A 25,808-nucleotide genomic window follows, 5' to 3' on the forward strand; every position below is an offset into this window, starting at 1 on the left:
TTATTTTATTAACTGTTATAATTTCCCCAGTACTATTATTGGTTATTCAGACAACCTGAAGTTGATTTACAGATTCATGATAGTAGCCTATTCAAAAGAACAGAATGACATTTATATCAAAAGCTACCCAATAGAATATATCAGAACAGTTTATTATTAATTATTTCCATTCTACACAGATGGCTCACGAAACCCAGTCATAGGTTGAACGGGTGCAGCATTCTATATGTCCCAGACTTTAAACTAGGAAAATATTGTTGGTTAACATATGGGACTTAAGTATACACTGCAGGATTGGTGGCAATTCAGATGGCACTTTGTCAGTGGACACATGAATAGAAACTAGATCCCATCATGTACACCTAGGCCCTGTCCCAGATGGCACCCTAAGGTCTTCCTCTGAGTCCGCACTTTCGTGACATAATGCCGCTTTGACTGTCGGGCAGAAGTCTGCTGCTTAGTAAAAAATAAATAAATAAAAAAATTAATAATAATAAAAAAAAGTCTGCTGCGTAGCTCGCACCAGTGCGGACTCGGCAGAAGTGCGGATCGAGGGCGCATAACGGCCACAAGGGGGCGATTGCGAACACTCTTCTGAACGCTATGAAATCACTTCTCACTCCAACACAGTGGGTGGCGGAGTGCATTTAAAACGTTGGTATGCGACCCGCCATTCACGGAAGAAGACGAGTTGCGGTTGTGTTAGTGGCTTGTAGTGGACGGTACTCTAGTAATAATATTCTACTTTTTGTAATATTTCGCTGAGGTCGAAAGCATGTCGCAGCCTTGTGAGATAAACATGACAGGAATGCGAAGCGCAGATAGCATGTGGTCCGCTGCTGACGTCTGGATCAAGAAGCCACATGTAGTAAATAAGAGACTGTGTGGCGTAACAGAGACGGAGTACAGGGACGTGGACACTGCGGAATTAATTCAGGTTTTATTTTCTCTTCTGGGGACCAATATTAAGATTGCTGATATTTCTATGTTTCTTCACGCTGATATTGTGGATAAGGAACATGAAACTGCAGGACGCTGGTGTGTCGGAGTCAGAACTATTATTCCCAAAGTGAACAAGACAGTTGAGTGTCTATACAAAGAAGTTATCATAAAAGGTAAGAAACGGCACAAGACCATTTGGATATGTTGTCATTTTGTTGTGATCTCGTTGGCTTTAGACCTCTTTTCTTATTTCTTTCAAAGATAATGTTGGGCATACAGTGACATTTATCCCATTTGAAGAGACTGGCGTGGAACAGGTTATTGTCAAGAGCAGTAACATTTATCAGATCCAGCTGCAGTTAAAGCCAGAGGAATGGTAAGAGACTACTTGGATGGAAGTTAAAAAACAGAATGCTTTGACTATCATCATGCTTTTGGCTGGACAATATGACCAAAATTTATATCACAATATATTCCTTAATTTCGGTCGATATGATATAATTCCGATATCGATATGAACAATATTAAAAAAGCCTAAAAAAACAACAACCAAGAACGCCCCTAACGGATGTCTGTACCTAAAAACATCTGAAAAATTAATTAGCCAAATCTTTAAAAACTCCTCCTATAAAACTGTATAATATAAATTAATTAATACAGATAAATTACTGTTCACCTTTTATTTGTATTTAGCCTTCATACAAACAAGAAATGTGAAATAAACGCTCAGACCTTATTAATATTAATATCTTTAACTTTAAACTATAACATATGGTGATTATTCTTATAGATTGAAACAAACAAACTGCTTCAGCCAGTATAAAGAATATGAAAAGTGCTCAGAATTGCTGCAGAGAAAAAACAGTGAGCAACAACACCAAAAAAGTGTGAGCAACAACAAAAACACGTTACTGGGGCAGGAACATTGTTGAGTGTTGATGACACCCTGTGACAGGCTCTAATGCAGGTGTCTTAAACATTTTTCAGTGCAAGGACTCCTTAGGCCAGGGTTTTTTTGACCCAAGGGGGAGCCAGCCTCTGTCAAGGGGGGCACGAGCATCTGTTAAATTCAGAGTACCCTCGAATAGCCTATTTATGAATACGAGCTACCAAATCTTTAGCCATCCCCTAGGGGGCAATCTGATTATTCCCACTGCTAATCAGTCGACAGTTAGAGCAGTGTTGGTTCCAGTATCAGTCACGCTTATTGACAGTGTAAGATGATTTATGGTAAGTAGTGTTGGGAATCCAGCCACGTATTGGCATGCTGCTATCAGAAACAGGCTCAGCCATCACATTGAATCAAGTAATATATTTATTATCAGGTTATATATTTTAGGGCTGGGCGATATGGGCAAAAATTCATATCTCTGTATTTTGGCTGATATATATATAAGGGATGCGACGGTTTGCAACAAAAAAATTTAACGGTTCGGCATGCGCTAGGACCGCGGTTTAACTTAAATCTGACAATGCATCTGTACTATGGTTTCTTATAAATAACATGTAAAATAACAGGGTTTGGCTAATGTATGTTTCTGTTGATGGATGCACATTCTGGATTCCCAGTACTTTACAACAACAGCGATGAGGAAAAAAAAAAAAAAAAAACCTGGACAAACCGTTCACTTTTGTTCAATGCAAATGCTGTATGCTGGAGCAGTCATTTATTTTCTTTATCACCCGGGCGCACAGGAGAGCAGCACATGTAGATTTCTGTGTTGAAACTAAACTCATTTAAGTTTTGCCAGTTTAAACATTTAAGAGCCAGAGGACGCGAGCTCGCACTAGCAGTGAGAAGATTTGTGAATGCGTTCATCCGAAGCACGCAAGCCCGCGTCTCAGAATACGCGCAAATATAAAGCTCTCTCTGAAGTATTGCCCGGGTCTTAGAACACAAGCAAATATTAAGCTGTCTCTTAAGCATTGTGTTTGAATGGACAAATTCACACAAAAATTGTCAAAATGTCCGTCTTAAGTATCCTATAGCAGACAGCCGGCTGAACGTACTGTATCAATGCACTGGATCAGTGCATTCTCTTAAAGTGACAGCTTTAATATTAATCGAACAGCAGCAACAAATAAATCACTTTTGTGACTTGGATAAAGATTAATATTTATTTATACAGTCAAATATGCAATGCTGTATTACATTTCACTACTTCATTCAATTTCTGTACCTAAAAACTAATGCTAGACCTACCTAAAAAAAATATTTTATTTGTATCTTTACTCTATTGTATTTATTAGTGCTGTTGCTTGTAGTTAGATAGAATATTCTTATTTTCTTTATTTTTATTCGAAAGTATAGTTTTTCTATAAACACAGCACATACCGAACCACACCGAAACCGTGACTCTAAAACCGTGATACAAACCGAACCGTGAAAAAGTTGAACCATTCCACCACTATCTGAGGCAGAATGGGCTTAGAAAAAGACGGGCGCTCAGAATGATCAAAAATACGGGAATAACTCGTCCGGTTTGATATTCTTAGAACCTGGACGATAAGAAATAGAAAAATTAAAACGACAGAAAAAAAAGAGCCCACCCGGCCTGCCTAGAGTTCCCTTGGTGAACTTGATGTATTCAAGATTCTTGTGGTAGGTCCAAACGACAAAAGGAACCCCCGAACCTTCCAACAAATGACGGCACTCTTCCAAGGCAAGCTTGACTGTCAACAACTCTCTGTTACCAATGTCATAATTATGCTTGGCAGGAGACAAACGGTGAGAAAAATACACGCAAGGATGCACCTTGCCATTTGCGAGGGAACGCTGGGATAGAGCCGCGCCAATCCCCACCTCTGATGCGTCAACCTCCACCACAAACTGCTGGGATAGATCAGGCGCAACAAGGATGGGAGCTGAAACGAAGCAGCTTCTGAGTTTGGAAAATGCAGCATCCACTGCACTGGACCACCTGAAGGCAGTCTTGATGGAGGTTAAGGCAATCAAAGGGTCGGCTAGCTGGCTGAAATTGTGAATAAATTGCCGGTAAAAATTGGCAAAGCCCAGAAACCTATGCAGGGCCTTGCGAGAATCTGGGGATGGCCAATTCACCACAGCCTGAACTTTGTCGGACTCCATGCGCACCCCGTCGGCCGAGACGATGTATCACAAAAAAGGAACAGACTGTGCATGAAAAACACATTTCTCCTTTTGCCTTGACAAAAAGCCCATTCTCTAACAACCTCTGAAGCACTCACCTGATGTGTTGAACATGTTCTTGGAGAGAATGAGAAAATATCAGTATGTCATCCAGGTAGACATAAATTAACTGATCTACCATATCTCTCAACACATCATTGATGAGTGCTTGGAACACCACGGAGGCGTTACAAAGGTCGAAGGGAAGATCAAGATATTCAGAGTGCCCCCTGGGGGTATTAAAAGCGGTTTTCCATTCACCCCCCTCTCTTATGCGCACCAAATGATAAGTACTCACATGGCATGTAAGACAGGTCAGTGCGATCATCCTGAAACACAGAACAAGACACAGGAGAACATGCAGACAACAAACAGGAAGCATGACAATATTCGCGCCAAGCCAAAACAGCATTCTTTTCCCAGTTTATATAGGGATTATGGAGCACAAGCCAGGGATGCCCCAGAACCACAGGAGCAGCGGGAGTGTCAATCAGAAGAAAGTCAATGTTCTCTGAGTGTTGTCCAGAGGTGATGAGCCTTAACGAGACAGTGGCATACGTGACGGAGGGTAAAGGCGGACAATTCAGCACAACCACAGAGATGGGCTGAGAGAGCACCACCACGGGTATCTTGAGACTGTGAGCGAGACTGTCTAAAAAATTACCCTCAGCTCCCGAGTCCACTAAAGCTCCACAATCATAAGTCAATGAATGCATTCTTAGCCTCACCGGAAGATGAGTGGCTGAGAAAGAGGATTTGTTCAGAGTAATCCCAACCATCAGTAACCTCTTACCTACTGGCGGGCATCGGTTTTTACTGGACACTGCAGGGCGATGTGCCCGGCAGCTCCACAATATAAGCACAGTCCCCTCTCCCTGCATCTCTGCTTCTCCTGCTGTGAAAGATGGGAACTGCCCATCTGCATGGGCTCGGGATCTGGAAAAGATAACACAGTTTCGCCAGTGACTGATGGAAAGTTAAGTTAACCACACCAGCGGGTTAACCACACCAGCGGGTAAATCCGATTAATAAATCTCATCCTTGATGGAGTCAGAAAGCCCATACAAAAACATGTCCCATTGCGCCTCTGAATTCCAACCACACTCCGCGGCCAAAGTACGAAACTCAATAGAATAGTTGGTTACGATGTGTTCCCCTTGACGCAGTTCCGTGAGAAGTCAAACACCTTTTTGAGTTCCTCAGAAAATGTTTGGAAAGAGGAGCAACAAGGAAGCCTCTGTTCCAACATGGTGGTTCCCCAGCTAGCCGCTCCTCCTGTGAGCAAGGTTATAACAAAAACCACTTTAGATTCCTCAATGGGAAACGATGATGGTTGGAGAGAAATGTACAGGAAACATTTGGCCAAGAATGAGCGACATAACTGGGGTTCCCTGGAGTAAAAGGCCAGGGGTGGTAAACGAGGTTCAGTGGAGCGAACAATCTGATCCACAGCAACAGGTGGGTTGGGCGCGGGTGGTTGCTGAGCCGAAGCGGTCTCCACCTTCAACCGCTGAAGCTGAGTAGTACGCTCAGAAACCTGAGCGACCAGGGCCTGGACAGCATGAACCGTGGCTGTCATTTGGTCCTCCTGGCTCTCCATGCGAGTGTTGCTGCTAGACAGAAAGTCTCTCAGTTCTGCCGTGCTCACTGGATCCATAGTGGTCAGTTCATTCTGTCACAATGACGAGTCTCGAGATCCAAGTGCGAGTGCTAATTAGGTTTATTGAGACACAACAAGCAGTGAGAAGAACCGGAAGACTATTGCAATCATAACCTCAGCAGATATCAGTCCAACACGCTCTAGAAGATATGAGTCTCCAACCCAGTGCAGGTGAGTCCAAGGTGAGTGTGGAAATAATCCAAAATAGGCTGGATGAGATCTGGAACAATGAAAAGCTGACAAAGAGACAGGACAAGAATTAACGAACCGACAACACAACCTGAAAATGCCAACCAATATATAGGTACTAGGTAATGGAACGCACACACACCAGACAGAGACACAAGATGAACACACAGACCCATGAACAGTGACAGCATGAAAGTGTGTCATGAGTAATGAACAGCCAATCACATGCCTTGAAACTCTGATTCACTTCTTGCGAGAGGGTCAGTGCAATTCACTACCAAAGGTGAAAAAAATTTAAAAAATATGAAGAATTTAAACACATTTACTATGAAGGATCAATCCTGCAGAAATTATGAATGAATTAATGAAATAACATGAAAATAAAGAAATATATGACTTTCTAAATCAAGTATAGTTTTTTAAGCAATAGAATTTAATCCTGAATTATTATTGCCCTTTTCCTATATGTATTTTTTTCTGTATTTTTACATTTAATTTTTTAAAACTATTCTTTAGTTTTTCTTTCATTTATTTTTATATTTATATTTTTTTTTATTTGAAAAGTGTATTTATTCATGCATTTATTATTTATTCCCACATGTAATTATTTCCAGATTTATTTATTTTTATTTTTGCGTGTGCAACATGGAAATGAGGGAGGCAGTCCTAGCAGAGCTGCGATGAATCATTGGTTGAGAGCTCATGCAGCTATACTCCATATAGTTAAAGCTGCAAATTCAACTCCTTGTTGCAAATATGGTATAACTGTCACTTCTTCCACAAAAGACTGCTTTGTAAATAATCTTCCTGACTTGTCACAGCTGGAAGAAAACAAAACTAGAGGTGTTTCGTATTGCATGGCGGGAAAGTACTTCTACTTACAGAAAAGCTCTAAAACGACTACATCTGCTTACTTTTTGTCTCTCTTAGAAGAAAACAAGGACAACTCAGGCATTTATTCATTAAAGTGGCTAAATTAATGAAAAATAGACAGACATTCCCAAACAGCACAGCAGTAATGACTTTATGAACCGCTTTACTTCCAAGATTGATACTATTAGAGAAAAAAATCTAACCATGCAGGCGTCAGCCACAATATTGCATAAGATGTGCTCTATAGACCCCTTGAGGAACAATTCCACTCTTTCTCTGCTGACGGACAGGAAGAATTGTATAACCTTGTCAAATCATCAAAACCTACAACATGTACAGTGGTGTTAAAAATTGTTGGCCCCCTTCCTGATTTCTTATTTTTTTTGCATGTCACACTTTAATGTTTCAGATCATCAAACAAATTTAAATTTTAGTAAAAGATAATACAAGTGAACAAAACATGCAGTTTTTAAATTAAGGTTTTTATTATTAAGGGGAAAAAAATCCAAAACTACATGGCCCTGTGTGAAAAAGTGTTTGCCCCCTAAAAATAATAACTGGTTGGGCCACCCTTAGCAGCAACAACTGTAATCAAGAGTTTGCGATAACTTGCAATGAGTCTGTTACAGCGCTGTGGAGGAATTTTGGTCCACTCATCTATGCAGAATTGTTGTAATTCAGCCTTTTTCACCCTCTGAAGTCTAGGGGGTGTTGGGGGCCTAGAAAAATTGACATGCCTTGACTTTTGTGCTTTTTTTCAGTTACTTATAAATATATTCATGGCTAAAGTCTGAGAACACTGTATTCAGTACAAACTGGGCTACAATAATATATAAATAGCATGTATGTACATGATTGCGTTTTTGAGAAAACGTTTATGCATGGTTAGTGAAAAACAAAAATTTTGAAGTCACTGAAATAAGGTTATACAGTAAAACACATACAGAACATCTGTTCACAAGACTGTCAAACCTGGAGCTTGTAGCCTAGAATTTTTGCTTCAAAATGATATGAAAATCGTTTACTCACAGAAAACAATAGATTGATTTAAATTTTCTAAGACACTTTTTGTTTGTAAAAGTCATATGTGTGTAGGCGTCAAGTCATCTTTATTTATATAGCGCTTTAAACAAAAAAGATTGCGTCAAAGCAACTGTGTGTCAATAATGCAAAATGACAGTTAAAGGCAGTTCATCATTGAATTCAGTGATGTCATCATGCAGCTCAGTTCAGTTTAAATAGTATCTGTCCAATAATTTGCAATCAAGTCAACGATATCGCTGTAAATGAAGTGTCCCCAACTAAGCAAGCCAGAGGCGACAGCGGCAAGGAACCAAAACTCCATCTGTGACAGAATGGAGAAAAAAACCTTGGGAGAAACCAGGCTCAGTCAGCGGGCCAGTTCTCCTCTGGCCAGACGAAACCAGCAGTTCAATTCCAGGCTGCAGCAAATTCAGATTGTGCAGAAGAATCATCTGTTTCCTGTGGTCTTGTCCCGGTGGTCGTCTGAGACGAGGTCTTTACAGGGATCTGTCTCTGGGGCTCCAGTTGTCCTGGTCTCCGCTGTCTTCCAGGGCTGTAGAGGTCCTTTCTAGGTGCTGATCCACCATCTGGGCTGGATACATACTGGATCCAGGTGACTGCAGTGACCCTCTGACTTGTATACAGACTTGATCTTGTGGCTACGGTGACCTCGGAATAAGAGAGAAACAGACTTGCTAATGATGTAGTAAGTACATCAGGTGTTATGGGAAGTGTTCCCGGTTCCAGTTTACCTAATTAATGCAGCCTAAAAATCCTTTAACGGATTTGGATATTAGAAGTGTATTAGTATGTTATGTGTAGGCCAGGTTAAAGAGATGGGTCTTTAATCTAGATTTAAACTGCAAGAGTGTGTCTGCCTCCCGAACAATGTTAGGTAGGTTATTCCAGAATTTGGGTGCTAAATAGGAGAAGGATCTGCCGCCCGCAGTTGACTTTGATATTCTAGGTATTATCAAATTGCCAGAGTTTTGAGAACGCAGCGGACGTCTGCAGAACAACCACCCAATAGAGCATTACAATAGTCTAACCTTGAGGTCATAAACGCATGGATTAACATTTCTGCATTTGACATTGAGAGCATAGGCCATAATTTAGATATATTTTTGAGATGGAAAAAATGCAGTTTTACAAATGCTATAAACGTGGCTTTCTAAGGAAAGGTTGCTATCAAATAGCACACCTAGGTTCCTAACTGATGACGAAGAATTGACAGAGCAGCCATTAAGTCTTAGACAGCGTTCTAGGTTATTACATGCAGAGTTTTTAGGCCCTATAATTAACACCTTGGTTTTTTCAAAATTTAGCAGTAAGAAATTACTCGTCATCCAGTTTTTTTATATCGACTATGCATTCCATTAGTTTTTCAAATTGGTATGTTTCGCCGGGCCGCGAAGAAATATAGAGCTGCGTATCATCAGCATAACAGTGAAAGCTAACACCGTGTTTCCTGATGATATTTCCCAAGGGTAACATGTAAAGCATGAAGAGTAATGGATCTAGTACTGAGCCTTGCGGTACTCCATACTGCACTTGTGAACGATATGATACCTCTTCATTCACTGCTACGAATTGATGGCGGTCATATAAGTACGATTTAAACCATGCTAATGCACTTGTATTAATGCCAACAAAGTGTTCTAGTCTATGCAAAAGAATAGTGTGGTCAATAGTGTCGAATGCAGCACTAAGATCCAATAGCACTAATAGAGAGATACAACCACGATCAGATGATAAGAGCAGGTCATTTGTAACTCTGAGAGCAGTCTCAGTACTATGATACGGTCTAAATCCTGACTGGAAATCCTCACAGATGCCATTTTCCTCTAAGAAGGAATATAATTGTGAGGATACTACCTTTTCTAGTATCTTGGGCAGAAAAGGGAGATTGGAGATCGGTCTATAATTAACTAGTTCTTTGGGGTCAAGTTGTGGTTTTTTGATGAGAGGCTTAATAACAGCCAGTTTGAAGGTTTTGGTGACATACCCTAATAACAATGAGGAATTAATAATAGTCAGAAGAGGATCTATGACTTCTGGAAGCACCTCTTTTAGGAGCTTAGATGGAATAGGGTCTAACATACATGTTGTTGGTTTAGATGATTTTAACAAGTTTATACAATTCTTCCTCTCCTATAGTATAGAATTAGTGGAACTTTTCCTCAGGGGATCTATAGTGCACTGTCTGATGTGATACTGTAGCTGATGGCTGCATGGTTACAATTTTATCTCCAATAGTATCGACTTTAGAAGTAAAGTAGTTCATAAAGTCATTACTGCTGTGATGTTGAGAAATGTCAACACTTGATGCTTTATTTTTCGTTAATTTAGCCACTGTATTGAATAAATACCTGGGGTTATGTTTGTTTTCTTCTAAAAGAGACGAAAAGTAATCAGATTTAGCGGTTTTTAATGCTTTTCTGTAAGATAGGTTACTTTCCCTCCAAGCAATACGAAATACCTCTAGTTTTGTTTTCCTCCAGCTGCGCTCTATTTTCCGGGCTGCTCTCTTTAGGGTGCGAGTGTGCTCATTATACCACCGGTGTCAGACTGTTTTCCTTAACCTTCCTTAAGCGTAAAGGAGCAACTGTATTTAAAATGCTAGAAAAGAGAGAGTCCATAGTTTCTGTTACATCATCAAGTTGTTCTGAGGTTTTGGATATGCTAAGGAATTGGGATCCATCAGGAAGATTACTTACAAAGCAGTGGTAGAAGTGATGGTTTTACCATACTTGTAACAAGAAGTAGAATTTACAGTTTTAGCTATATGAAGTTTGCACAAAACTAAATGATCTGAGATATCATCGCTTGGCTGCATAATTTCAACACCATCAACTTCAATTCCATGTGACAGTATTAAATCTAGAGTATGATTTCGACAATGAGTAGGTCCTGAGACGTGTTGTCTAAACCCAATAGAGTTCAGAATGTTTATAAATGCTGATCCCAATGCATCTTTTTCATTATCAACATGGATATTAAAATCACCAACAATTAAATCTTTCTAAAAACAACTATCATGAATAGCATTGTGATTTACACCTGAGAAGACAAAGACCCGCATAATGAGCTGCGTAATGAGCCATTCAGTCAGGTGTGTGACTGAGAAGAAGAGTTACAAGAAAGAATGTGAGGACAAAATATATGTATATAATTTTTTGTTTGTATTTTATTTTGAATATATTTAATTAACCTACAAAATAATGAGATTCACTTTCGAGTGCAGTTAAACAGTTTGTTAGGAACAATCAAAGCTGACTTTCAAAGCTGAATTTTTAGCATAATTACTCCAGTCACACAATACTTGAGAAATCCTTTTAATATTCTGATTTTCTACAAAAAAACATTATTGATATTATTATTATTATTATTATTATTATTATTAATGCTGAAAAGAGCTGAGAATATTTTTTCCAGGTTTTTTAGATAAATTGAAAGAACAGCATTGTAACATTTATCGTATTAATCGTTTTTATTCATCATTCATCATTTTATTCATCATTTTTATTAATCATCATGTGTGTGCTAAATAAGTTTTGATTTCTATAAATACTGACTCCAAGCTTTTGAATGGTATAGTGTATATCGTTACACTTGGAGTAAGACTGGAGTAATGATGCTGAAAATTTAGCTTTGATTGCAGGAATAAATTGAATTGTAAAACATATTCAAATAGAATGCAGTTATTTTAATAGTAAAAATTATTTGTTGCTTAAATTAAAAATAAATTACTGCTTTAGCAAACTGGTATTGACTGGTATTGTGTAATGTTGAAATATATGAATGAACATCACATAACTAGCATTTCCAAAGTGTATATTGTTTATGTGCTCTTAAATAAACTAAATGATAAACTACATTATTAACATTATTGTAATGGTCACTGATACTACTACTGTAGAACATTTAGATTATGTGAATGAAACGTCATAATGTTTCACTTGATTATACATTTAGTCAGGAATTATAGTTTGGAAAAAGTCCAACTAGTAAAATGTGTACACGTTATGTGAAACCTAATACAAGCATATAAATAAAAAAGAGACTTACTCATGTTTATGATCTCTGCTGGATTAAGCTCTTCATTCTTCTTTCTGAGGAAATCCAAAACTCAAATCCTGAGGTAATCCTCAGCGCATCTTCTTGGGGTGAATTATGTCTTATTCCTCTCATTGCGAAGCAAACAGTAAAATAAAAAAGTCTTGAAGAACAGTCTCGCTGCTTTGTTTTCCGTGGTATGGGCATTTACAAGCCGCGAGCTTCAAGTGAAACATTATAATCTCAATAGCGCGTTCAGCGCGTGGGCGTGGTCGCATTAGATATAATGAAGGGAGACATGAAAGACGGACATAACGTTGTTTTCATATGGATTACTTTATCACAGAATATGTTTTCGGTAGCACTTGCTTAGTTTAAAAGTAGACATGTCAAGCTTTCTATAGATATATTTCTCTCATGTCTCGTCATTGAGTGTTCACTGAGTTACACTTCATTTTAATGACGCGTTTCTAAATGAAGTTCACCGAAGACCAAGGCTGCAGACAGCGCACCTTGTTTGTTTTCTTTATTTCATAAATGCACAAAGATTTGTTGTTATGTGTGTATACAAATAAAAGTAAACCCTTTACAGATTTGATTGATGTATTGCTCTTATCTGTACGATCAAAACTGTAAGTGTAATTTAAGTTCTTTTCGGGGTTATCAGGAGAAAATGTGGGGATTGACTCCAGAGGGTTAAGGTCATGCCACAACATCTCAATAGGATTCAGGTCAGGACTTTGACTAGGCCACTCCAGAGTCTTCATTTTGTTTTTCTTCAGCCATTCAGAGGTGGACTTGCTGGTGTGTTTTGGATCATTGTCCTGCTGCAGATCCCAAGTTCACTTTAGCTTGAAGTCACGAACAGATGGCTGGACATTCTCCTTCAGGATTTTTTGGTAAACAGCAGAATTCATGGTTCCATTTATCACAGCAAGTCTTCCAGGTCCTGAAGCAGCAAAACAGCCCCAGACCATCACACTACCACCACCATTACCGTATTTTACTGTTGGCATGATGTTCTTTTTCTGAAATGCGGTGTTACTTTTACACCAGACATAATGGGACACACACCTTCCAAAAAGTTCAACCTTTGTCTCGTCAGTCCACAGAGTATTTTCCCAAAAGTCTTGGGGATCATCAAGATGTTTTCTGGCAAAACTGAGACAAGCCTTTGTTCATTTTGCTCAGCAGTGGTTTTTGTCTTGGAACTCTGCCATGCAGACCATTTTTGCCCAGTCTCTTTCTTATGGTGGAGTCATGAACACTGACCTTAACTGAGGCAAGTGAGGCCTGCAGTTCTTTGGATGTTGTTGTGGGGTCACTGTGCTCTTGGGGTAATTTTGGTCGGCCGGCCACTCCTGGGAAGGTTCTCCACTGTTCCATGTTTTTGCCATTTGTGAATAATGGCTCTCACTGTGGTTCGCTGGAGTCCCAAAGCTTTAGAAATGGCTTTATAACCTTTTCCAGACTGATAGATCTCAATTACTTTCTTTCTCATGTGTTTCTGAATTTCTTTGGATCTCTGCATGATGTCTAGCTTTTGAGAATCTTTTGGTCTACTTCACTTTGTCAGGCAGGTCCTTTTTAAGAGATTTCTTGATTGTGGACAGGTGTGGCAGTAATCAGGCCTGGGTGTGGCTAGAGAAATTGAACTCAGGTGTGATAAACCACAGTTTTAACAGGGGGGCAAACACATACAGGGGCATGTAGTTTTGGATTTTGTTTTCCCTTAATAATAAAAACCTTCATTTAAAAACTGCATGTTGTGTTTACTTGTGTTATCTTTGGCTAATAATAAATTTTTTTTTGATGATCTGAAACATTAAAGTGTGACAAACATGCAAAAAAAATAAGAAATCAGGACACTTTTTCACACCACTGTATGTTACACCCTATTCCATCGATGGTACTTAAAGAAGTCATAGATCCTCTTCTGAATATTATTAATTTGTCAATGTCATTAGGATATTTCCTTAAAACCTTCAAATGGGCTGTTATTTAACCTCTCATTAAAAAAACACAAATTGATCCTAGAGAATTTGTTGATTACAGAATGATCGCAAATCTCCCTATTCTTTTTAAAAATATTAGAAAAGGCAGTATCCTCTCAGCTATGTTTCTTCTTAAGCCCCTTTCACACTGAGATTCCAGATAATACACGGGTAATGCGTCCCGGCAATTGTTCCCGGGTCGCAAGATTTTGCCTCTTTCACATTGCCAGTGATTTCCCGGAATCTGTGCATGTGTTCACACACAACCCATAAAGGTCCCATAAGAAGACGTGACATCAGGATGTGATGTATAATGTACGAGTCGAAAACGCTAGGCACGTTAACTTTAACTTAAGCTGGCGAACAATCTCGGCTTCAGCGCAGATAGTGAGGAGCTAACTGATCTCTGCTTTATTACAGTTTGCACAATTTTTTTGACGCGAACGTTGATCTGCCTTCAAAACACCCGGTAAAAGAGTCGCACCATATAGTGCGTCATTACTACGACACATCCTTTACAGCATTGGTTCTGGCTTTTGTTCACACAGAGCTTGTTCCGGGACTGAACCCGGCAATTTTACTAGGTCCCCAACCTTGGATCAATCCCAGAATCAATCCCGGGACGTGTTTGCGTTCACACAGAAGGCGATCTGGCAATTTTCCGGGAACAGCAGTGTGAAAAAGGCTTTAGAGAGAAATGGTATCTGTGAGGATTTCCAGTCAGGATTTAGACCTTATCATAGTACTGAGACTGCTCTCATCGAAGTTACAAATGACCTGCTCTTATCATCTGGTTAGTGTTACTGGATCTTGTTGCTGAGTTTGACTTCAAATCTTACTTATCTGACCGTCATCAGTTCATAGCAGTAAATGACGAAGTATCAAATCGATCAGAATGGAGTACCACAAAGCTTAGTACTTAGGCCCATTGCTTTTCACACTTTACACATTACCTTTGGGAGATATCATCAAGAAACGTGGTGTTAGCATACACTGTTATGCTGATGAGACTCAGTTCTATATTTCTTGGCGCCCCGATGAAACATACCAATTTGCGAAACTAATGAAATTATAGTTCATATAAGAAAAACTGGAAGACTGCTAATTTTCTACTGCTAAATTCTGTGAAATTATTGGACCAAAAAGCTCTGCATGCTATAACCTAAACACTGTCTAACACTTGATTGCTGCTCTGTTAATTCATCGTCATCAGTTACGAACGTAGGTGTGCTATTTGATAGCAAACTTTCCTCAATGTCAAATACAGAAACGTTGATTCATGTGTTCATGACCTCAAGGTTAGATTATTGTAATGCTTTATTAGGTGGTTGCTCTACACACTTAATAAACAAACTCCAGCTTGTTCAAAATGCAGCAGCTAGAGTTCTTACTAGAACCAGGAAGTACGACCATATTAGCCTGGTTCTGTCAACACTATTGAACATCAAATACATTTTAAAATCTTGCTAATTACTTCTTAAGCCCTGAAAGGTTTAGCTCCTCAATACAAGACTGCTGGTTCTTAGAAGGTTTGTAGAAGGACACGGGTCGGTTTAGGTGTTAGCGGCCTCGGGTAATTTAAAATAAATGTGCTTTTTTTCAAATGGACACAATAAGACCTGAATTCTTTTAAACTATCCTGGATGTGTACTTGCACATTCGTGTTAAGTGAGGAACACGCATAGAAAAGGACCATACGTTTTTAATCTTGCCAACAGAAATCCATCTTATAAATATGAGATCCATCAGGGAAATCCACTCGCTGCATATTCATGCAGGGCTTTTCTTTTTTGTGTGCAGAAGCCTTTCGCTGGCGATTAGGTTGCAGGCAACACTAGCGAAGCCATGAATTATTCTATGATCATGAGTTATGCTTTAGATTTGCCATGAAAAGCTATCAATTTTATTATTATTATTATTTTTTTTTTATCAAACTATCATGGTAATTTTTCAAATCCACTGTTCACAACTGAAAGCCAAACTTAGAAATTACTTGTATCCATCAGGCAGACGATAATGTATAGTAATAACAAAATTAAATAAATGAAAGTAATGGAGAAGTGGCTAAATTAGTCAGCAGGTAACTGGGTTTTCCTGACTGGCGGCGGGGCTGCAGGCTTTGCACACGTCAGTGCTGTTTATGTTAGGGTTCAGTCGGGTTCGAAAATATGCAGTCGGACTCGGGTCTAATTTCATCGGGTCAGGTTTTTCTTTAAAAAAAAAAAATTATCGGGTTGGGGCAAGAAGTGATTTGGGTCGATTCTGGTCGGGTACAGATTCTAGGACCTGAGAAGACCTCTAATCCCTAGTCTGTATCCAGATCAGATTGCCACCTCCCAGATCCAGTCGTTATCTAGACCAGATGGTGGATCAGCACCTTGAGATGACCTCTACAGCCCTCAGAAGAGACCATGTCAACTAGATGCCCCCCAGAGACAGATCCCCTGCGAAGAACTTGTCAACTCGACGACCATCGGCACAAGACTACAGAAACCTTCTCTGAAAACGAAAGTCCTCTGCACATTCTGACCTGTGTTGGAGCCTGGAATTAAACCACCCCATGCTAGTTTCGTCTGGCCAGAGGAGAACTGGCCCCTGAATGAGCCTGGTTTCTCCAAAGGTTTTTTCTCCATTTGTCACCAATGGAGTTTTGGTTCCTTGCCGCTGTCGCCTCTGGCTTGCTTAGTTGGGGACGCTTGACTGGTTGCACAGACACTGTTGGAAGAGAGATGAACTGGATGATGACATCACTGAATCATCAATGAACTGACTTTCGCTAGAAAAATGACTCAAAAATGTAATTTGTTATTGTCTTCTTGCATTATCGTCAAACTATTTTCCTGTTTGACATTGTAAAGCTGTTTTGGCACAATCAGCATTGTATAAAGCACTATAAAAATAAAGGTGACTTGACTTGAAACTTACCTTGGGCCCGTTCTTCGTACATCACTAACTTAGTTAGATGGATTTGATTGTTGACGATTTGGCATTATCTTGGATTGGTTGGTTCTTCGAAGCTAATCCCGGAGTTGCTGTCATAGCAACAGGTCCATAAGCTTAAACCTGCTTTAATTTAAAGATAATATAATAATGTTGTGTTGTCTTTAATACTATAGACACAACCAGTTTTACTCACTGAAAGATTTATTCGTCATAAAATAATTACTTCATAATTGTATTAGAGTCTTACACACATGCTATACAGATAATGTAGAGTCGTGCATTCATTTGAGTGATGACAGCTATTATGGGAGTGGTTTGATGGAGCACAGGAGATGCAGATAACATGATCTTGACCCTTAAGAAATTTTAATTAATGCTGTCACATAACAAATCTATTCAAATATAAAATTAAATGAACTGCTAATTACTATATTGAAGTAAAAATGTAAAGCCTGTACAAATATTAGAAATCGTGAAAATAAATAATTGGGAACATTTGGGAATGTTATTGGGAATAACATTTATGTAGTTTTGTTCGCTTGGCTGTTTCCTTATAAAAGTCCAGGAATTTGTCAAGTTTTTCTTCAGGTGTCTTTTTTAATTATATGATGTCATTACGTTGCTGTCTTGCCGCCAGCCAATCCCTGCATTGCTGATAGTGGTTTCGAGTATCGATACATAACCCCTTTTAAACCAACCCATGAATGCACAATTATCTCCGCTTACTCAATCCAGCCATTCTAATCATCAACAGCAGGTACGTTTGAAGAACCGAATTAGCCAGATCATGATTAGCGTGATGATATCATCTTGGATGTGACATTTCATCTTGGATGTAATAAGCGATGTACGAAGAACGGGCCCCTGGCTAGCCAGCTAAATCAGCTTCATTGTACAGGTCCCTGGTCTCCGTCTGTTCTTTGGCAGCTAACATAATAAATAATTGTGTAATTTTAACCCCAAATACACTGACTATATCCACTGCTACCAGCGGGAGCAAAACAGTATGCACAATAGGTTACTATTCACCATTAACCAAATGATTGTCACCTCCCACAACATCTCTCTGTGTTTAGACTCCGTTTGATGAATGTAAGCAAACAGACCTTGCAATTCTACATTTACCTTATGTTTTATTCCTCCCATGAATCCATAATGGAGTGCGCATGATGTCACAACTTAAGGCTGATTTATACTTCTGCGTCAGACCTACGCCGTAGCCTTTACGCTGTAGGCTATGCATTAGTTTTCATTTATACTTCTGCATCGTTGTCCGCATCGACGTGCAGTACACATGCAAACCGCTAGTCTGCAATGTCCATGGGCATGTTGTTTGTGTTACATGCAGTACCACGACAAAAGCCGAAGAAGAAGCGACTCGTCGGAGAAGCATAGCCATGACGGCAGCAAATAAATATCAAATCGTTTAGTCATTATTTAAAACTACGAAAAGGAGACAAAAAAGGAACAGGAGAAGATATGGCATTCTTTCTATCTCCACAAGGACTTGTACCACGGCAGATCAACATTGTCTGTCGTGGACAACTACTGATGTATAATGCTATGTAGTATAATAAATAAGACACTTGTTCTTAGCTTTGTTTAATTTGATATAAGAAGGTGTAACATTAAAATATATTAAAGTGCACATTATAAACACACACCAAACTCAAGTACATACGGAGGAAGGGATTCTAGCAGACCAATCACAGCGCTTGCGGTCCGCTTAGAATTGATGCGCTGTTCGATTTTTGGAGAGGTGCAAGTCGGGCTATGGCGTAGGGTGTGTGTCTATGCGTAGGCTACGGCGTAGGTTCGGCACAGAAGTAATCAGCCTTTAGCATCTAATCTGCCACAACATCTGTCACTATTGATGCTCCGATTGATGCATGTAAGCAAACAGACCATGCAGTTCTACATTTATTTAGCTATTTGCCACCTTACCTTATATTTTATTCCTCCCTTTAAATCCAAAATGGAGCACGCGGCACCTAAGCGTCATGCCTGCCACAACATGTCTCACTGTTTACACTCTGATTGATGCACATAAGCAAAAGTCTAGTTTTACTTATCTATTTGCCATAGTGGTGACAGGTCAAGTGGCAGGTGCATACAACATTGATGTGTCACGTGACAGATGCATACAACTGTGATGGATTGAGTGGCAGGCGCATTTACAATAGTGACGGGACACGTGGCAGGCACTTTTAGCAGAGACTGGTCGAGTGGCAACTGCCTCTAGTGGTAACGGGTTGAGTGGCAGGTCTCCATGGCAGCTCCCCCTGCCACGCAAAGATTTTAACTTTCCTAAAATATTGAAAAATGTTAAATTGTTTTGATACATTGCTTAATATGAAAGCATTCCCTTGCTAGTGTATGACAATGTGAATAATTAAGATGCTTAATTATAATTTATAATGGAATTGTGTTTATACTTTTATTGTAGATTGTTCAGGAATGTGGAAATGTCAATGACTTATTTTGCTAAGTCACATTTACAGGATGTTTTCTCTTCACGCTCTGATGCCTGAGCAGTGGTGCAGTGATGGAGTAGCTTACCCTAAACTCTCCTGGCTCTGTACTAAGCTCTTGCCTAAACTATCACGCTGGGCTCTGGAGAGCAAGACCAGTGAGTTTAAGAGTACCCTTTCTCTCATACCTGTGGAGAAATATGGTATCCTCTACCAGCAGCTGAAAGAAAAATACAAAGAGTTAGTAAAGGTGAGGGCAGATTTTTTATTTATTTATTTATTATTTTTTTTTGGTTAATTTAATCTTGACTGTATCTTTCCACATTCATCAATGATGAATTGGCCATAGGGAAAGCCAGTACTTTTCCTGGTGGTCAAAATTTTCGCATGGAGCTCCCAGTCTCTGTCTTCATTAGTTTTCTGTCTTTAACATTTCTGACTAATAAATTATTACACAGAACTTTTGAACAAAGTTAGTAAAGGGTATATTATAATCAATCATCTGGAAGACTCATTAGTAATTTTTTGACCTCCCTGCATGATTCCTACCTGTGATAATTTTGTAATAAGCTTGTTGAAATACTTTCTAATATCAAAACTTTAACTGTAAATAAGCCACTTATTTGAATTGTGAAGTGAACACTATGTGGTGCTATCAAAAAACTGCTGTTTAAGATGACCAATAAAAGAGTATTCTGGAAACATTATTTTCTGCTGACTCATTCAGAAAAAAAGCAAAAGTCTGTTACACTTATCCTTAAAGTATCAAAATCTTTAGTATTAAGATAAGATTAAAAAAAAAAAAAAAAACCTTTGCAATTTAAGTGCCCATGTCATAACAGCTCTTTTCATACATATATTGATTTTCTCGATTTATAAATTTTATAAAATACAATAGTTTGTATTAAATGTGTAAGCCTTGCATGTAATGGAGGTTTTATTCTCATATACTATCCTTAAAATGCATTTGTTGTTTGCTTGGGTTTAAAGTACTGCATATGTCTCCAATTTAGGCGAATAAGATAACTTTTTTTTTTTTATTAATTTTTTATTTTTTTTTTTCTTCAAGGTATGGCCTGAAGTTACTGATCCAGAGAAGTTTGTCTTTGAAGATGTTGCTATTGCTTCATATCTGTTGGTTGGTTGAACTATTGATTGTTTATGATGCATATTATTTGTTTTTATAAATCAAAGTTTCACCCTCAATGTTTTGTAAATATCTTTAAGAATATTTAATATCTGACAGTTCATGCAAGAAAGACTTTATATAGAAAACTCTGAAAATGTATATTGTGCATGTTAAACAAACTGACTCATAAACATCTTATTGACTCTTACTGTTGAAGTTTTATTGACTTTGAGCATATCAGAGAAAAAACCTAGTCTCTCTGTCACCTGTGCAGGTCTTATGGGGTGAAGAGCGTGCTGAAAAGGGAACAACAACCAAACAGTCCTTTGTGGATCTTGGCTGTGGAAATGGCCTCCTGGTTCACATATTAAACAATGAAGGGGTAGGTTAACTAATACATTTGCTGCAGTGTTGAATTACTACACTTTGTAGCATGTTTCATGTCTGTAAATCACCCATGCAGCTCCCCCTGTAGAGCTCTTTTAATTTGTTAATATTCATCTAGTGTTAAAACCAATAATACAGCTAAGTCTGTGTAAATAAATTACAATGAGAACCCATCACTGTTCTGAAACATTTAATTACACGAGAGATCAGAAATTTGACTGCTTCCCTCAGGGTTTAAAGGGAATTATATACTGCCCCTGTAATACACTCTGTTCTGTTTTGATTAAACCGACTAAGGCCTAAGTTAGTCATTTAATCCTGGGTTTCAGCATCCTGGAAAGGGCATGGACATTCGCAAAAGAAATATCTGGGACATGTATGGGCCTGGTACTCATCTAGAGGTAAGATGTAATTGAGACATTGGACAGTGTCTTAAAGGCGTAAGGCTTTTTATTTTTTTTTTGCTGTCTACTTTTAAATGTGTACTAGTAGGTAGATAGTATTGATTAATTTATTTTAATCTTCTTTTTTGATTAACCAATATTGATTCCTAAATCCCAAGAATCAATCCCAAGAGGGGGAACACTATAATATTTATCTTTTTCATGATTACTGCAAGCAATGTTCCCTCTAATTTTTTATGAACTTTTTTTCTTCCTGAGCAAAACTTCTTTCTTTTGGCTGAATATTCTGGCCAGCTGAGGAGAAACATTCTTTAGACTAGACCCCTAAAGCGTACACACAAAAAGTGTTTACATCATGCAGTTGTAACTTGAAATTTTAACGAGCTATCTATATTTGAATATAATAGAATAGAATAAATTGAAGCAGTTGCACTGAGATGGTTTGGAACAACCTTTATATGTTTTGGTATGGTTAATTGTACTATATCAGCTTTAGTATCACAATACCATCCTGCAGTATTCTGTTAATTCATAATTCATAATTCAAATATACAGAATAAACCAGATTTTCATAAATATGTAAATGAAAACAGACAATATTTTCCTCTGAATATTTTGAGGATGAATAACTAGTTATTGTTACCAATCAAATGAAAACAGTGTAAACCCAATCCATCTTCACTGCTCCGTAGCACAGAAGCTGCATGAAGTAACCATTTAGATGTGGTTTCAATACATGAAATTAATGTTTTAATGAAATGTAATGATTAAGTAACGGAATCATTTATTTAAGGAATTTGTTCATTCAGGAAAAAAAGCAAGTGGCGGTTTTTTGAATGGTTTAGAGAATCATTGATTCACCTGATTTGTTTAAAATCAAGGTTTCGTTCAGAAATGAAAAACACTGTGTGTTGCTTGGGATGTGCAACAGTTCTGCTTTTAGAACTATTTTATTTCTCAGACTAGAGTGGAAACATCAATATTGACAATGTTGTGTCTAACGTGTCTATTAAATAAAATGCCATTTAATAATAACTCTGCTATGGAACAGTGGTATAAAATCACATTTGCAGTTGTGCTAATCTTCAGAAAAACAGTATGCTTGTCATATTGCTGAACTGTCATGTAACAAATATGAAAAACAAGAACAGATACAGGAGCATTTTCCCTTCATATCTTGAAATTTCCAACTCTGACTGGAGTATGTATATTAAAACATATAATTATTATTATTATAATTCTATTATAATTCTAATGATTTTAATATTAGAATTCTAATGTTAAAATCACAGCTTTACAGTGTCACACAGGAAAATAGTTTGTCAATGATGCAAGAAGACAATATTAGAGTCATTTTTTAGTTAAAGTCAGTTCATTGATGATTCAGTGATGTTATCATCCAGTTCAGTTGTCTTTCTATAGTTAGTATAAATGTTATAGCGTGTTATGTCTATGCCAGGTTAAAGAGATGGGTCTTTAATCTAGATTTAAACTGACAGAGTGGGTCTGCCTCCTGAACAACACTAGGTAGACTGTTCACTAGGTAGATATTGATATTCTAGGTACAGTCGTGGCCAAAAGTTTTGAGAATTACATAAATATTAGTTTTCAGAAAGTTTGCTGCTAAACTGCTTTTAGATCTTTGTTTCAGTTGTTTCTGTGATGTACTGAGATATAATTACAAGCACTTCATACGTTTCAAAGGCTTTTATCGACAATTACATGACATTTATGCAAAGAGTCAGTATGTGCAGTGTTGGCCCTTCTTTTTCAGGACCTCTGCAATTCGACTGGGCATGCTCTCAATCAACTTCTGGGCCAAATCCTGACTGATAGCAACCCATTCTTTCATAATAACTTCTTGGAGTTTGTCAGAATTAGTGGGTTTTTGTTTGTCCACCCGCCTCTTGAGGATTGACCACAAGTTCTCAATGGGATTACAGATCTGGGGAGTTTCCAGGCCATGGACCCAAAATTTCAACATTCTGGTCCCTGAGCCACTTAGTTATCACTTTTGCCTTATGGCACGGTGCTCCATCGTGCTGGAAGATGCATTGTTCTTCACCAAACTGTTGTTGGATTGTTGGAAGAAGTTGCTGTTGGAGGGTGTTTTTGGTACCATTCTTTATTCATGGCTTTGTTTTTGGGCAGAATTGTGAGTGAGCCCACTCCCTTGGATGAGAAGCAACCCCACACATGAATGGTGTCAGGATGCTTTACTGTTGGCATGACACAGGACTGATGGTAGCGCTCACCTTTTCTTCTCCGGACGAGCCTTTTTCCAGATGCCCCAAACAATCGGAAAGGGGCTTCATCGGAGAATATGACTTTGCCCCAGTCCTCAGCAGTCCATTCACTATACTTTCTGCAGAAGATCAATCTGTCCCTGATGTTTTTTTTGGAGAGAAGTGGCTTCTTTGCTGCCCTTCTTGACACCAGGCCATCTTCCAAATGTCTTCGCCTCACTGTGCGTGCAGATGCGCTCACACCTGCCTGCTGCCATTCCTGAGCAAGCTCTGCACTGGTGGCACTCCGATCCCGCAGCTGAATCCTCTTTAGGAGACGATCCTGGCGCTTGCTGGACTTTCTTGGATGCCCTGAAGCCTTCTTTACAAGAATTGAACCTCTTTCCTTGAAGTTCTTGATGAACCTATAAATTTTTGATTTAGGTGCAATCTTAGTAGCCACAATATCCTTGCCTGTGAAGCCATTTTTATGCAACGCAATGATGGCTGCACGCGTTTCTTTGCAGGTCAACATGGTTAACAATGGAAGAACAATGATTTCAAGCATCACCCTCCTTTTAACATGTCAAGTCTGCCATTCTAACCCAATCAGCCTGACATAATGATCTCCAGCCTTGTGCTCGTCAACATTCTCACCTGAGTTAACAAGATGATTACTGAAATGATCTCAGCAGGCCCTTTAATGACAGCAATGAAATGCAGTAGAAAGGTTTTTTTGGGATTAAATTAATTTTCATGGCAAAGAAGGACTATGCAATTCATCTGATCACTCTTCATAACATTCTGGAGTATATGCAAATTGCTATTATAAAAACTTAAGCAGCAACTTTTCCAATTTCCAATATTTATGTAATTCTCAAAACTTTTGGCCACGACTGTATTATCAAATGGGCAGAGTTTTGAGATCGTAGCACACGTGAAGGACTATAATGCGATATGAGCTCGCTCAAGTACTGAGGAGCTAAAACATTCAGGGCTTTATAAGTAATTAGCAAGATTTTAAAATGTTTTTGTTTATGTGAACGGAGTTAGTGGAGAGTTTTGAGTTGAGTGATAATATTGTAGTATTTATTGGTTTTAGTGTGTGATCTAGCTGCTGCATTTTGGACCAGCTGGAGTTTGTTTATTAAGCTTACAGAACAACCACACAATAAAGCATTACAATAATCTAACCTTGAGGTCTTGAATGCATGAATTAACAATTCTGCATTTGACATTAAGAGCATAGGTCGTAATTTAGATATATTTTTAAGATGGAAGAACGCAGTTTTACAAATGCTAGAAACATGGTTTTCAAAGAAAAGAGCACACGTAGGTTCCCAGTATTTAAGGTTATTACATGTGGAGGTTTTTGGTCCAATAATTATGGATCTGGCAGAGCATTCCATAATTTTGGATCTGGCAGAGCATTCCATAATTTTGCCCCTTTCACTGAAACAGCAACCTCGGCAAATGATGTTCTACGAAAGGGATGTTACAATTGACTTTAGAAGCAAATCTGGTGGATCTAGTACTTTGCTGTCTTGTTGTTATTTTGCAAAGCGGTAGTGGAGCAGTATCATTTAAGCATTTGAAGACCAGTTTAACCAGATGCAGAGAAATAAAATTAACAAAACTTAAAATCTTATATTTACTTTGAATTTGGCAGTGATTGTACCTTTTTCTCTTCTTGTCCAGAACTTTCAAGGCTCGGTTGTAAAGACACTCTATGGTTTTGACTGATGACTGATGAGCTTGGGACCATGTGGTTAAGCCATAAGATATATGTGAAAGAATCATAGAATTTAAAAAAATAAAAGCACAGTCAAGAGTCAGACAGTTTCTTATCATCATAAAACAGCTCAAATTGGCCCTAATAGTTTTACAGATTTTCTTGATATGTATGGAGTCAATATAATATCACATATATACGCAAAAAAATAAAGTTTTGCAAAAGAAAATAAAGTTTTGCAAACAAAAATTATTGAGGAAAATAATTTTGCTTTTTGCAAACAAAAATAAAGAATTGCAAAACATAAATAATACCGTGCGAAAGCAATGATTTTGCAATACATATTTTCTATGGTCATATCTAAAATTTTATTTGCAACACTGATTTTATTTTGCGTGTCGGTCTAGTTTGACGCGTGCGCTGCAGTTTTTCCTGTGCGCTTCATTTTTCTGCGCGTCTCGCTTTGTGGCGCTGTTTTGACGTGGGGGTGGAGTCAAGGGGCAGGGGCGTGTACAACATGCCTCCCTGGAAGTGACGTCATCGGCCCGAGACGCAGCTCACTGATCCAGGTACTGTCATGATGAGCAGATGCATGCGAGTGGATCGCTTCCTTTTATTCGCTAGCATTAAAA

The 25,808-nt window shown here is 38.5% G+C and overlaps 1 protein-coding gene across 1 annotated transcript; it reads left to right on the plus strand.

Moving 5' to 3' along the window:
* The first annotated feature begins 634 nt into the window (after window positions 1-634).
* On the plus strand, window positions 635-21,605 carry LOC109065060 (probable tRNA (uracil-O(2)-)-methyltransferase). Its single transcript, XM_042753971.1, has 6 exons — window positions 635-1,115; window positions 1,204-1,318; window positions 19,330-19,549; window positions 20,369-20,437; window positions 20,703-20,810; window positions 21,145-21,605. The coding sequence occupies exons 1-6, from the start codon at window positions 776-778 to the stop codon at window positions 21,229-21,231; spliced, it is 939 nt and encodes a 312-aa protein (XP_042609905.1). The 5' UTR covers window positions 635-775; the 3' UTR covers window positions 21,232-21,605.
* Window positions 21,606-25,808: the final 4,203 nt, after the last annotated feature.

This window comes from Cyprinus carpio, unplaced genomic scaffold, assembly GCF_018340385.1.
Source record: "Cyprinus carpio isolate SPL01 unplaced genomic scaffold, ASM1834038v1 S000000888, whole genome shotgun sequence".
In the NCBI taxonomy this organism is placed as follows: Eukaryota; Metazoa; Chordata; class Actinopteri; order Cypriniformes; family Cyprinidae; genus Cyprinus; species Cyprinus carpio.